The sequence below is a fragment of the Echiichthys vipera genome (assembly GCF_963691815.1).
Source record: "Echiichthys vipera genome assembly, chromosome: 3".
In the NCBI taxonomy this organism is placed as follows: domain Eukaryota; kingdom Metazoa; phylum Chordata; class Actinopteri; order Perciformes; family Trachinidae; genus Echiichthys; species Echiichthys vipera.
The window spans coordinates 14,661,902-14,676,752 of NC_139828.1; the positions used below are offsets into that span (position 1 = coordinate 14,661,902).

Sequence of the window (14,851 nt, forward strand, 5' to 3'; positions counted from 1 at the left end):
GATGTGAAAACTACAAAAGCATAATAAGGTTTTCTGTTTCTGTTACATGTGTAATGGCTCTCACCAGTGATGATGAGGGTGGCAGTTGTTTTTATGTCATCACAAACACAGCTGTATGTGCCACTGTCCTCAGGCTGGCTTTTCCTAATGAGGAGCTCCAGGGTGCAGCCGCTCTGCCTAATCTGGTATTTCTCTCCGTTGGTCAACACACTGTCTCCCTTCTTCCACTGCACTGGAGTGCCTGGTTTGGAGAGCTCACAGCAGAGTGTCACCCCATTGCCCTCCTGCACCTGAATATTCTTCAGTTCTTGAAGGAATTTGATTGGCCGCTCTACAGCAGACCACAGGAGAAATGTGAAAATGATTAAAAATATTTTCATGTGGAGCAATGTCTGTTATCCTGTGCTCTAGTCACAACTGATGAATTAAGTTAAGATTCAGAGATGTAACCAAAAAAATACCAACTCCAGTTTTTTGGCTCACTACTTTCAGAGAACTTGGTGTCAGTGTAAAACGAAAGGATTTATGTAGGATTGATGTGTTGGGCAGTTAGTTACTGATACATTCAAATTTTCCTCCAGTCAAATCTTATGCAATGTATTTATGTATGTAGTTCTACACAATATGCAGTGAGTTGTTTTACTCTTTACTGATAGATTCAGTTGTATTTAGCATGTTTATATTTTACCATATGATAAACTGTGAATTAATGAGTTATTTGGGTGCAGTAAAAAAACACTAAAGAAAAACAATGCTACTTATTGTAGTGTATGCAGTACTTACCATTCACAATGATCCTAGCTTTTGTACTCTGGTCTCCACATATACAGGTATAATCTCCAGTGTCGTCTAGAGTGATGTCCACAATCTTCATCTCCACCTGCAGGTCCTTCTTCCTCATCTGGTACTTGTCTCCATGTGTCAGCAGCTCTCCTCCTCTCCTCCACTCCACCGAAGGGGCAGGTTTGTTGAGCTCACAGCGCAGAACCACACTGTTGTCCTCCGTCACCTCCTGGTTGACTAATGGCATCTTAAAACTTGGTGGTAAACCTGTCAATCAGAGTCAAGTCTTACATGAAAACTGAAAAACAACTAAAGGGAATAAAAGAAAAAAAGTCTATCCTAGTGCCTTCGAATAATTAATGATCAAAATTAGAATAAATCCTCATTGAAACCATCTGATGGGATCACACCAGCTGTAACTCCCCCTACTTTCTACTCCCTACTTCTGCCCAACTTTCTCGCACTACGCCCATCTTGAACTCTGCCATGATTTTGATTTCAACTACAAACCTGCAAAATTGTATCTTGCATAGTAATACAGCCAGGGGCGTGAAGTAGTGGTGTCAAGGCCCTACTTTCAGTACCCTTTCTCTGATCACACCCATTTTCAAACTTGTCCCTCATTTCTACCTCAACTACACACCTGTAACGTGTCATGACTGTGTCTTACACGGTTGTGCCGCTATCGCAGTGACATTATCTGTCCGAAGAAAGACAGACAGATTTATAAACAGATAGCAAAGTACTAACTACTGTGGTACTACAGTAGGTGTCTAGAGGGCCACATTTTGCCACACAAACAAATTCACAAGGGGGGAAAAAAATACCAGCATTGCTGTCATGGCTGGTAAAAATTATTATTTCTTTTTGCAGCCTGATTATCTTGGAGCTTTAACAGGAATCCAATTTAGGGTCAATGAAGAATCAATAAAGAACCAAAGCAGAAAAATGTGCATCCCTTCTGGACAAAAACATCCAAAGATGGTAACCATGGTAACAGTTATCTGATCGTTGAGAGATCTACTGAATTCACTGGACTACAAAACACATTTCCTAGTCTTCAAGGCAAGGTACCAAACTTCCATAATTTTAGGCACAGACCAAATTTCCTTTATTATCCATAGTATTGAAAAAAACCTTACCTTTCAATACCAACTTTAATATCTAAGAAGTAATTCTCAACAGCGTCGGTGGACCAATAAGCATGCAGCATGCTGATACCAAGATCTAATAATGCTGGTGATTGGCTGTCTAAAGGAGTAAAAGAGCTAAAAAATATATAAATAAAAGATTGTACTGTTATGTGTAATATTTTGATTAATTTTTGTAAGAACTGATTTTTTTAAAATTGGTATTGACAAAATTACGGTTTTGCATCTGAAGTCAGGGTATTGGAAATCTTTGAAAGACACCCAGCTCTTGACTTCAGTATGACGACATAATAAACATTACATGAAAGTTACATTGTAGCAGTGATGTAAGCGACACAAAATGAATCTGTCATGCTCATAATCACTTTTTCTACTAAACTATTAGTTATAGTCCAAACTGATGAGTGGAATGGATTATATGAAATGATATTACATATTTAACATGTAATATCACTTGAAAAACATTAAAGCTAATAGTGATGCTAGAGATGCTGGGATGTATCTAATTGCAAACTACTGCCTAAACATCCTGTATGACTCCACATCACATCCACTGTATATTTTCACCCAGTTCATGAGAAGTAATGTACAGTACACACACATAGTACTGTGACATTTAATATGGAACAAGAATCTCTCCATTGAGCTTAAGTGAAGTTACATAATGGAGCTCACGCAGTGCTAATACCCACTAGGCTTTTTATTGTACTACATTAGAGCTGACCTCTTTGACGTCTGCGCTCAGGTGATTCTGTTGATTAACATTGGGAAATTAAAAAAAAAAAAAAAAAAAGGAATAAATATGCTTCACAAAATAATGAATGCAGCATACGTGGGGGAATCTCTTACCTTGGACGGTGAGCTCAGCAGTCGATTGGCTGTCTTTAGTCTTGCAGCTATATTTGCCAGCATCGTTCTCCTCTACATTGTTGATGAGCAGTTTAGTGAAAGGTCCCTCCTGCTTCATCTCATATTTGTCTCCAGGCTTTAGGACCAGTCTGCCTTTCCTCCACTCCACAGGAGCTCCAGGTTTGGAGAGCTCACAGCAGAAAACTCCACTGTCCCCTTCCTGCACCGCCACGCGCTGGATCTCTCTTTTGAATGTCACAGGGAGGGCTGTTGTGAATATATTAGAAAACCAGGTATTCAGTGATTGCATTGATTTGCAACCTGCCCTTTCCTAATTAATCAAATTTGCTTTCCCCCGCACTCATAGATTTTTTGTCTTTAGTTGCAATACAAGGAGCAGACACTTCCATGTATATATGTCTTTATGAAAATATGTAGGATCTGTAGTGTATCACTAAGTCATAGTTGCACAGCTTAAGTAAGAGATATACTCACCAAAGACGGCTTAGGTTTTTAAATATCATCAAAATAACTATATTATCATTAATATAATAACTATATTATCATTATTTTAAATGTACAGCAAAACTAATATGTATACAATTTATAAAATGTGTTCTCGCTGCTCTGCACGCTTCACACTTACGTTTCACTTTGACTTCAGCTGTGGTTTTCTCCTCTCCTGTGATGCAGCTGTACTTCCCTGCATCTTCTGGTTGGACATTGAGAATGGTCATCTGAGCTGTCTTTCCTTCTAACTTCATCTGATACTTCCCTCGATATATCTCCTCAGACAGCACCTGAGTCTCTCTCTGCCACTGCACCGGGACTCCCTTCTTTGACAGTTCACAGCGTAATGTCACACTGTTCCCTTCCCCAGCCTCCTGGCTCTTCAGACTTACTTTAAATGTGGCGGGAACAGCTGTTGAACCAAACACAGATACTGTTTATACCCGTAAAGCAGAACACAGGCTAGATTATTAAAGAAGCGCTTTACAGGTAACTCAATAAACTTCTAAAAAAGGGTCTGCAGGCAAGGGAGTATGTTTCACAACACTCATCTCACACATACCGATTACTTTAACAGTGGCTTTTGTCCTCTGCTCCCTACACACACAGGTGTACACCCCGCTATCTTCCGGTTCAGCATCCCTGATGATTAACTCCAGGGCTGAGTCCCTCTGCTTAATCTGGTACTTCTCTCCGTTCTCCAGCCGATCTCCTCCAAGCCTCCACTCCACCAAGACTCCAGGTTTAGAGATCTCACAGCACAGTGAGATATTGTTTCCTTCCTCCACTTGGATGTTCTTCAGCTTTTGCTTGAAAGTGACGGGAAGAGCTGGCAGGCAAAGATAAAGTTAGGTCATGAGAAAGAAATGAATAATTACAAACAAAATGGATGAACAGGAAGTTCCGTAGCCCATTTTTGTGTATTTTATTGTCCCAAACTGTTCTGTTTAAATCCTACATATTTATTTTTGTTTTGTTTATTGTGACATAAGAAGCTTCCATGCACAGTTGGTGGAGCTTGTGTGCATTTTGAATAGAAAAGGTATATAACTCAATACAATTTGTAACGCTCTTTTAATTTTGCAATGTCTAATATCACATACTTTTTGCAAGTATGTAACCTACCTGTTATTGTTTATTGGGAACTTTACTTCATCAACTGTTCTAATCTGATTCTGTCTTTAATTAACATTACTTCCTACCCCATAAACCGAACAGAACATAACGAAACACTTACCGTTAACAGTCAGAGTTGCGGTAGTCTCTATGCTACCGCAGATGCATGTGTAGATGTCGCTGTCCTCAAGTGTAACATCAAAGATCCGCAGTTCAACTAGCATGTCTCTCTGCCTCATATGATATTTCTCTCCACTTCTGATGAGTTCACTCCCACTCTTCCTCCACTCCACAGTGTGACCAGCCTTCGATAGCTCACAGCGTAGAGCGGCAGTGTTGCCCTCCTCAATCAGCACATTCCTCAGCTTCTGCTTGAAGGTGACTGGGAGAGCTGAGGAGTCATGGGTGAGATATGATGATTAATTATTGATAAATAACAACATTATTTGTCAAAACTGATCTAAAGCCCATCACTAAAACCTATGGTAAATGATGTCCTACCTGTGATTTTGACAGTGGCGGATGTCATCTGATCAGCACAAACACAGCTGTAGACCCCACTGTCCTCAGGAACAGGCTTCCAGATCAGAAGCTCCAGGGTTGTCTCCCTTTTCCTGATCTGGTATTTAACTCCATTCTTCAACAGCTCATGTCCCTTCTTCCATTCTACTGGAATTCCAGGTTTAGACAGCTCACAGCGCAACACGACATTGCTTCCCTCCTCTGCTTGCATGTTCTTTAACTGCTGTATGAATGTTATGGGAACAGCTGGAAAACAAGAGGTGACACTTTAGGAGCAAGGTGAAAATGATGAAGCTTTTCAAAGTGTTCCTTACAATATCTCACTGTTTAATGGTATATTTAACAATCAAAATATATTCATGATACAGACAAAGCTAAGAAAAGAATTTTAAAAATGATTATAAATTAAAGCTGCAATGAACGGGCCCTCACACCATGCCAGGGGAGCTCGCCGAAGTCTGAAAAAAATCTGGGGGGATACGTTTTCTGGCAACTGAAAATCCCGGAAAATACAGTCTGAAATAATTTGTATCCCCCTATAACTTACTTACTAGTTATGATCTCGAATATGTACAAAAATGAATCACATTTTAGAAAGGGGATACATTTTGTGGCAGACTAAAAAAATCACAGAAAATACAGTCTCTATTAATTTTGCTAGGAAAGAAGAAACCTTTCTATATTTCTTATGATCTGAAATATGCAGAAAATTATCAATTGGGTTATCTCAGGCCACGGTATATGAAACTGTGTATGCTTTTGTTATAATAAGGTATGGTAAAATGCACAAGGGTAAAGGAAAGTTAATGACATACCAAGTACTTTGAGGGTTGCTGTAGTGCAGTGATCTCTGCACTGACAGGTATATTCTCCTGAGTCCTCAGGCTTCAGGGCTTTGATGATCAGAGAATTTATTGTCTTCCTCTGTTTCATCAGATACCTGTCTCCAGGTCTGATACTCTCAAAACCTCTCCTCCAGTGGAACTGGACCCCAGGCAGAGAGTATTCACAGGTCAGGGTCATGGTCTCTCCCTCTTTGGCCTCCACAGACTTTAGAGACTGGATGAACTCTGCTGGGATGGCTAAAAAAAGACGAAGAGGAAAACAGAAGAATACCCTTTTTTAAAGCAGAAGGTTAATGTCATTATAAATGCTGTGATTTCACAGTATATACTACCACTAGTCTGTAATAACAGATCAATAAAATGCTATTATTCATACCTTTGACAGTCACAACGGCCCTAGTTGTAACAGATCCAGCACTGCACTCGTACACTCCAGCATCCCTGTTGCAGACCTCCCGAATCGTCAGACGGGCTTCACAGCCGGAACGACTGGCTGAATACTTTGAGGAGTTCCACATCAGGCAGCCATCTTTGTACCACAGGATGTGACATGGCTTGGAGGCAACACAAGACAAAACCAAACCACCCCCTTCGATAGCCTCACAGTCTTCCAGTGCTTTGATGATGGTGGGGCGCCTCTCTAATAGCATGAAGATATGAAGCCAAATTAAGAAATGTGACATGAAAATACATATTATCACTCTCTGGCAGATTAAAGCCTCACCTCTAACCAACAGTGAGGCATACGATCTTTTGTCACCCGCTGCAAACGAGATAGTGCCGGTGTCTTTGCGAGCAAGCTGTCTAAATGTGAGGGTGTGATAGCCTCCGGCCACCATCTGGATCTCATTGAGCTCATTGGTGTACAGCAAAGTCTCGTCAAGATACCACTTGACCCCGATGTAGTCACTGGGACAAATTCGACACCTGAACGTGACCGTGTCGCCCTCTAGACACTCAACATCCTCTAATTCATCCAGGATCAACACCTTCTGACCTGAGAGAATCATGGAAAAGATGGAAAGTCAAAAATCCCGTTAACATCATATGTAGGTAGTAGTAGCAGTAGTAGTAGTAGGTACTAGAGGCCTTAATAAGCATCATAATTAGTTCACTGAGGAGTCCACACAATAATTATAAAACTTATTTTTAGAATTAAAGCCTAGCATTTATAACCATATTAAGCACTTCCATATCAGTTTAATATGATAATTTAAATATATATATTTCTGTAAGTCTATATCATCTCCCCATTGAATAATTGAGTCCTTTGAAATAAAGACTTTAATGGACAGTGAGTCGCCTATTATTTGTGTATTATTGGGATGTTATTATTTAACATGAATGTGTTATTTGCACCAAAATAACAAAAAAAACAAGTTTAGCAGCAGCTTTTATAAATTTAAAGAATAATAGTAACTTCTATCATATTCGAAACTGGCTGTATGATTCCATCTTTATATCTATTTTGTTATTTTATTGTCCAGTATTTATTTACTTTGTAAATCAATGTATCATTCAGTTAAAGAGAATTAAGTATCCCAATTTGCATACAATGCATATGAAGATTCGTCCTAATGCGGCCGACATACAGTACCTTTATCCCAACTACCATGAACCTGAACCACAATTTGATGCAAAGCCTAGTGTTCCCTACATTATGTTCTCACCCTGCACAGTCAGCTGTGCCCGGCTCTGCATGGTACCGACATCGCACGTGTAAACATCTGTGTCCAATTTCTCCAGACAGGTGATGGTCAGGGACAGCACCACTCCCTTCTGCCTGATGACATACTTCCTACCGGACCTCAGCTCCACCATGCCCTTCAGCCAGGTCACCCGCTTGGCAGGTCGCCTGGTCTCGCACTCCAGGGTGACTTTACCCTTTTCCTCTGCTCGCGTTTCTCTTAACTCCCTCGCAAAAGTGTGCTGGAGTTCTAAAAGAAATAATGTTATTTAGGAAAGTGATTCCACCTTTACATATAGTACTCCAGTCTTTGATCCAACACTGATGTAAAAAAACAAAAACATTGTTAATAGTCAACATCTAACATTTATTTCAAAACCCCTAGCCTACCTCTGATCTCCAGCTTGGCACGGGAGGCAGTGCCTTCGGCCTCACAGCAGTACTCTCCAGAGTCTCTGATGGTCGTATTCTTGATCACTAATCGTGCCAGGTTCTTCTCCACACTCATCTCATATTTGGGGCTCTGCCTGATCAAATGGCCATTTTTCAGCCAACGGATGGTGACCTCTGGTTTAGTGATCTCACAGCTCAGCTCTGCGTCGTCGCCTGGCACCGCTTTGACATTCAACAGCTCCCTGAAGATGTGCACTGGCTTCTCTATAGGAGGGCAAAGGAGAGGACTTTTTTTCTATAAATGCATCTACCAAATGGCATATTTTAGAATAATAAGCAGAGACAGGTATTGCCACAAACACAGATAAAACAAATAATTTTATCTAAGCCAACCAGGTATTCACCTTTAACAAAGAGCATGGTCCTACAGCTCAAGTCTTTAATTGTGAAGACCACGTCTCCAGCGTCGGTCAGTATAGCATCTCTAATGGTCATCTTATAGTTGCGACCATTGCTGATAACCTGAATACGGCTGTTGGTGACCACCGCCTGACCATTGATGGTCCAGGAAGGCTCATCATCGAGATCATGAGAGAGGTAACAATCAAAAGTGCAGCTTTCGCCTTCCTGAACAGATGTTGTCTTCATGCGTTGAACAATAGTGATGTGTATGTCTGTAGGTAAATATAATAACAAAGCAGCCTTGTTACAGTAAATATATGTATATTTACAGAGTGTCAATACAGAGAGAGAATGAGACATTTACTGAAAGAAAATGTATTTGAGGTTCACAGTTTAAAAATGCACAAGCACAACACTTGATTTACAAGACTTATAACTACAAACAAATAACTAACAACATCTTACTACTCACCATGTACAGTAACTTTTGCCTTGGTCTGGCTGGTGCCGAGGTCACAGGTGTAGTATCCAGCATCATCTTTGCTCAGGGAATGGATGATCAGTGCCATTGATTTCCCAAACTGGAGTAACTCGTGTTTATCATCAGTGGTAAGGACCATACCATCCTTCCTCCAAACAGGGGTCACTGTCTCTTTGGAAATTTCACACTGCAGGCAAACTTCCCCTTGCTCTTCTCCTACAGCATCCTCCAGAGACCTCAGGAACACCGCTGGGCACTCTGGAACCAAGATCGTCATACATAAGTGGACATGTTTCTCAGAAATTAGGAAAAAAAATCCAAGCATCAGCAAAATAATAATTATATATTCAGTTATTCCCCAAGCTGACCTTTGACCTTTAAGGTGGTTGTCTCCGAGAGAAGGCCAGCTTTGAAGGTGACCCTGCTCTGCTGTGGCCGCAGCTTGTTGATTGTGAGGCTGTGCATTGTGCCCATGTGCTGTATCCTGTTGATGGCATTGCAATAGACGCGAACATTGTTGAGGAGCCACTCCACGTTGGCGACCACGTAGTTGAGCTCACAAGAGAATGTGGCAGGGCCATCCTCCTCAATTTCCACCGGCTCAAGGTGTTTAACCAACTTCAGCGTTCGCACTAAAATAACATAAAAAAAGTAAGTGAAATCATCAACAGAACTTACATAAATACAAATATGAAAATAATTACTTCTTCTCACATCTCAGTTTTCCCCAAATCATGTTTAACCTACCTTCAACCTTAACATGTGCTGTGCTCTGTGAACCCCCTGCCATACAACGGTACTGTCCTGCATCCATCCCCGTCAAGCCATGAATGGTCAGCTGCGCTCGTTTCCCTTCTCTCTTCATGCTGTACTTGTTCGAGCTCTTCAGAGCCGTACGACCTTTAAACCACCGCACCACCCGTGGTGAGGGGGCGAAAGCGCAGCTCAGAGTCACAGAGCTATTCTCCTTCGCCTCTGCATCGTCCAATTGGTGGGCAACCTGAAGAGGTCGCTCTAGAGGGGACAGATGTAAAGCTACTTCATGAGACACTACGAAATTAATTCACTTGAATACTTTGACCGTTTCAGTATCATGCAGAAGACTTCAGGGGACTTTTAAGCATAAAGGCAGAAAGCAGGATACAAATCTGGAAATGGTTACCAGTCCACAGCAGGGCTAACACAGAGAGCAGACACTTACAGTTTAGAGCCTGCTTCAAGAGATGCTGCTCTTTAACACTAGAGGAAACTTTTACTACAAGAAAAAATGACATTTCACTGAGCTAATATTTGACTCATACAATCATACAATATGTTTCCCTGCTTGTGGATACTCCTTGATGTTGCAATGCCGCAATAAAAGCATGTAACTCATGGCAATATGAATAAATGAAAACATGCATAGATATGTAAACAATGCAAATAATCCTCCAATGTCTAATATTTCAAATCGTCAAATAGTTTTCCAAGTCAGTGCAACAGCGAGTCACATTTCTCTTAGTAACAATAATGGCAATGTATTCTTTTCTTTTATCCTGACATTTTCATTATATGTCTGAGATCATATGTGTTTATGTGTCTCTGGTGAGCCAAAGAAAACTTCCACCTTGGTGGACATTAAAAATTAATTCTCTCATTCTCTGATTGTCAACTATGATTCCTCCTGTGTGCACCCATAAGTGGAGGCTACTGATGTTTCATTTCAGACCACCATCGTATTTGTTTTTCAGATTAAGAATAAGAAAAATCGATTTCTATTACTATAACTATTACTTCTTATCTAATTCTAACTTGAAATTGTTTTATCCATGGTCTTGTTGCCATACTCTGACCAGGTGTAGCCAACTCACCTTTGACAGTAAGCTGCGCAGTGGAACGACTCTTGCCAGCTACAAAGAGCACAGGGCCGGACATGGAGCTATCTGTGGAGGTGAGGCAGAGGCTGTGGAGGGTGCCCTCCCTGTTGATGTTCACAGCTGTGCAGGGCTCCAGCACCTCACCGTTCAGGGTCCACCGGGGAGGCCTCCCTGATTTCAGACTGGTCTCCACTTGGAACAGCGCTGGCTCTGGCTCCATCACCTCCACTGAGCTCATCCCCCGCACTATGGTGATAGCCTGCTCTGCATGTAGAGCCATAATGCACATTACTACTACTGACACAACTCCTGACTACAAAGTTTTGAAAGTGTGGGTACATGAATGCAAAACATTGTGACAGCAGACATCATTACTGTGACAGCAGGCATCTCACCCTCCACCAGAAGCTGACAAGAGGTGTTGTCATCTCCTGCATCACAGGTGTAGGTGTCCTCATCCGAAGAGCAGACATTGTCGATGGTCAGCTGCCTGTAGACATCTTGGCTGATCAGTTGGTACTTCTTATTGGGCAGGATCTCCTTCCTGTTCTTGTACCACTTGACCTGAGCATTAGGCCTTGAAACCTGGCACTCCAGCAGACCCCGGTGGCGATACATGGCTATCTTGACCCTCAGAGGACGCACTATTTGGACTGGGAGCTCTGAAGAAGCGATGGACAGGCTGTAAACCTTAAGTGACCAAAACATTTCCTCCAAAAATCCATGTTAAATTGTGAGATAAACAGTCTGATGGTTCACCTTCCACTGTGAGAGTTGCATAGGATGAGACACGCTCTGCAGTGAATCTGATCTCTCCAGCATGCTCGGGCCTGACCGACTTGAAGATCAGGGTGTGGGTTTTACCTGCGATAAAACCACTATGACCACTCAAATACAGCTTCTTAGCAAAGTCAAGTGTACTATGAAGTAAGAACTGGATATTATATTTCTACTCTTTAAGCTCTATTGTGGTTATTTTGTGGTTGTCTCTCACCCTGGTGTCTAATCTTGATGTTGTCCCCAGGACGAATTCGGCAGTCGTCTCTGTACCACCGACCATCTAAATCCACCAGGTTGACCTCGCACAGGAAGCTCACGGATTGGCGCTCCATCGTGTCAACATCCTCCAGCTCCTTCACTATGTGGATGTCCCTGGCTGGCAGAAGATAACCAAACCATGTCCTTAAATGCTGTTAAAGCAAATATAAAGCTGCTGGTCAGATTGCTTTTCAGTGGCAATGATACTACTGCTATGTTGATGTTTAGCATGTAGTTAGTTTAGCAGATCCATGCCAACATTAGCACTCTTTGCAAAGTAAAGCTGAGGTTGATGAGGATGTCATTGGTTTTGCAGGTACATAAACCAATGAATTGGACATATTTAAATTTTGACCTGATGATGGTCCAAAGCGACCGTCATGAATGGTTTTTACCAAACTTTACAACAACCCATCCAGCAGTTGTGGAGATATTTCCTTACAAACCAGAAATGTCATCCTGCTGGTGGTGCTGGAGGAAAAGTCACTAGAATTCATCCTCGATGGACCATGAATGTTTGTACAAAGTGTAATGACAGTCTATCCCAGAGTTGTGATATTTTAGTCTTGGGTGGTGGTGGGCTGACCAACTCTTTCTTACTTATAACCTCTAATTAGTTGTACTCCATAAAATTTGAGATACCTTGTTTCTAGTGGCCTCTTTGGCAGTAAGATGTAACTACAAGAAAGTCTGTTACGTTCACAGTCACTATGTGTGTTGGCAATTGTTTTTTCTCTCTTTTGTAAACTTTATTGACACACATTTAACTCTCTACTTCCAGTCCGTCCCCTATATGTTACCCTCTTAAATCCATACACACATACACACATGTTCCTATTACCCTTTCTACAAGCCTGACTCAGAAGTGTGAAGTTCCTGATTTCCGATGACAAGTGAACGCAGCAAAACGTTAGTGACAATCTAAGCCAACAGACCAACTGCTGTCAGCAGTGTCACTAACATGGTTACTCTTTGATAGAGAGTAACTTAAAAGACAATTAAATAGTTGAAATAGATGAGTACATTTTTAAGATGAGTGCAGTCATATATTTGAATTATTTTATCCTGTCAGATGTAAAATTAAATACTGTGGCCATGAAGTACAGTCTTTAACCACCTTACCTGTGACACTGAGTCTGCCTGAGGTCTGAATGTCATTGGCCTGAAAAGAGAACAGGCCTGCGTCCCCCAAAGCCACCCTGCTCAGTATGAGGCAGTGTTTCTTCCCATGCATGCTGATACGCCAGTTGGGTTTGGACTTGAGCTGCATCCCGTCTCTGGTCCACATGCCCTCGATATAGGCCAGGTTGAGGGTCACTTCAAAGGAGCAGGTCTCACACTCCGACACCTCCACATCCTCCAAGCCCTTCACCACCTGCAGACGGTTCTCTGGCACGCAAATATTTGCAGCATTAGAGATTTAAAAGGCTAATTTTCTACTACACTGAAATGTTCCACTTTGTCAGAGAAGAAAACTTACTTGCAGCAGCTACTATTCCTCCCGGTATACTGTCTCCCATGCCTCCTGCTCTTCTCTCAGTGTGATTGGAGAATCTTGTTTGCTTTTTACCACAGTTATCACAGAAGGGCTACAACTATAACATGATGAAAATATATATCAGGTAACCTGCTGGCTCAGAAGAGAACTAATAATCAGTTTTATTGTTGTTATAAAGGATATTTGGGTCCTATTGTAAACGCACCAGATTCCAACATCACATTCAAAGTTACTTCCATCCAGCTTCTTTCAAAGCTGTTGCATTGTATGCCCTGTTTGTTTTGGATAAAACTTCATTTTACATGCTAAACAAATTCCTCTCAGGCTAATAATGACATGAATAATCACTTCCAAAATGGCAACACTGGCCTATCAAAATGGATACTTATGGCATTACTCTGATATGGTTGATCCCTGCGATGGCATGCCAATCTTCCTCAGTAATGAAGAGCAGAGTAATCTCTGTCACCTCACTTTTCTGAGCTCAGCACCACCAATATAGACTCAGCTGTGATGCCACCTCCACCAGGCTGCATGCACTGAACCGAGAAGAAGGGGAAGCTTTAAAAAACAAACCGGCCGCCAAACGAGAACTGACAATCAATCACTGAACTGATTGATATGATATGTGAGATCATGACACACTTTGGAGGCTGGCCCCTCCCACTATCATTATGAGGCTTTCTGAGAGGAGGGTCATTCTTTCTTATTACCTTGCCGCTAAAATTAAATTTCATAATGCGTCACACAATGACAATGACTCTGCCAACCATTATCTTGATTACCTCTAGAGTTTGTTATGATATCCATTGAGTTCTTCTCCAAGATGGAATGTAGGATTAAATATAAGAATAAAACAAACATCTTTGAAATGAATTGAGCAAACTCAAAACAGAATTAAAGACTTTGACCTTTCATGAAACTTTCATATCTTCTATCTTTAAATGTGCAGTACATGATTTAGCAAATGTTCCACTGACATCACATTCAATGGTTATTTTCCTCTGGTTCAATGAACAAGAAAAACTATCAAAATGACAAAAAACATATCACATCACCTGCAGTGACGCACCCACTTTCAACTTGGACTGGGGATTTCTAGACAGAATAAATTCTTGCATGTCCTCTTGTTGCACCGCTGACAAAAAAATAAAACACATTCACCTGAAAAGAGAGGTACAAAATATTCACCATGGCAACAGATCTGTCCGAGTCTTGTCTTGTTTCACACAAAGCCTTCAAGATTAACAACAAACGTTTAGCCAAAGGAAAGCATGCCCCGGGTTTGCAAGCTGCGTCCCGGTCCCCAAAGCAGGCAGCCTATAGCGCTTTCTCTTTTTTTTCTTGCTTTGATGGAGCATAGTGCTGAACAGCTGACATATCTCTCCCCACATACTAACCTCCAAAATAGCCTTCAGTCAGTATGAAGGCAAAGATAGCTCTGGTTTTAATGGTGGGAGGCAGCTCATGCCCAGCATCAATGGAACTATCAAAAACAATCAAAATGTATACAATAGGCTTAGTGTGTTAGATGGTTTTCTAGTGTTCATGAATGAGTTAGAGACAGACTTGATACAAATAACTTAAAAGCATCACATCAGTGAAGTGAAAGTCACCTTCATGAAGCTTGAGGATACAAGTGAGTAGTCTAATACATAATTTTTAATGTCTGCTCATAAATGTGTTGTTTCACACACAACCACATTCACTGCCAGGTTGT

The 14,851-nt window shown here is 41.3% G+C and overlaps 1 protein-coding gene across 10 annotated transcripts in view; it reads right to left on the reverse strand.

Moving 5' to 3' along the window:
• obscna (obscurin, cytoskeletal calmodulin and titin-interacting RhoGEF a) overlaps positions 1–14,444 on the reverse strand; it is a 46,875-nt gene extending 32,431 nt beyond the window's left edge. For 8 of the 10 annotated variants that reach the window (XM_083911062.1, XM_083911054.1, XM_083911058.1 and 5 more), the window contains exons 1-23: positions 14,190–14,403; positions 13,114–13,228; positions 12,756–13,022; positions 11,590–11,751; positions 11,355–11,459; positions 10,991–11,257; positions 10,590–10,859; positions 9,487–9,753; positions 9,108–9,371; positions 8,731–8,997; positions 8,261–8,530; positions 7,854–8,120; positions 7,447–7,713; positions 6,501–6,773; positions 6,153–6,416; positions 5,747–6,013; positions 4,911–5,177; positions 4,531–4,800; positions 3,856–4,122; positions 3,430–3,705; positions 2,784–3,050; positions 784–1,050; positions 65–331 (exon numbers count right to left, since the gene is read on the reverse strand). In XM_083911062.1, coding sequence (XP_083767188.1) covers positions 65–331; positions 784–1,050; positions 2,784–3,050; positions 3,430–3,705; positions 3,856–4,122; positions 4,531–4,800; positions 4,911–5,177; positions 5,747–6,013; positions 6,153–6,416; positions 6,501–6,773; positions 7,447–7,713; positions 7,854–8,120; positions 8,261–8,530; positions 8,731–8,997; positions 9,108–9,371; positions 9,487–9,753; positions 10,590–10,859; positions 10,991–11,257; positions 11,355–11,459; positions 11,590–11,751; positions 12,756–13,022; positions 13,114–13,153 — 5,398 coding nt within the window. In that variant the 5' untranslated portion in view covers positions 13,154–13,228; positions 14,190–14,403. Of the gene's footprint in view, positions 1–64; positions 332–783; positions 1,051–2,783; positions 3,051–3,429; positions 3,706–3,855; positions 4,123–4,530; positions 4,801–4,910; positions 5,178–5,746; positions 6,014–6,152; positions 6,417–6,500; positions 6,774–7,446; positions 7,714–7,853; positions 8,121–8,260; positions 8,531–8,730; positions 8,998–9,107; positions 9,372–9,486; positions 9,754–10,589; positions 10,860–10,990; positions 11,258–11,354; positions 11,460–11,589; positions 11,752–12,755; positions 13,023–13,113; positions 13,229–14,189 lie in introns of those variants that run through there. The other 2 variants (XM_083911055.1, XM_083911060.1) reach the window with 2 other exon arrangements.
• Positions 14,445–14,851: the final 407 nt, after the last annotated feature.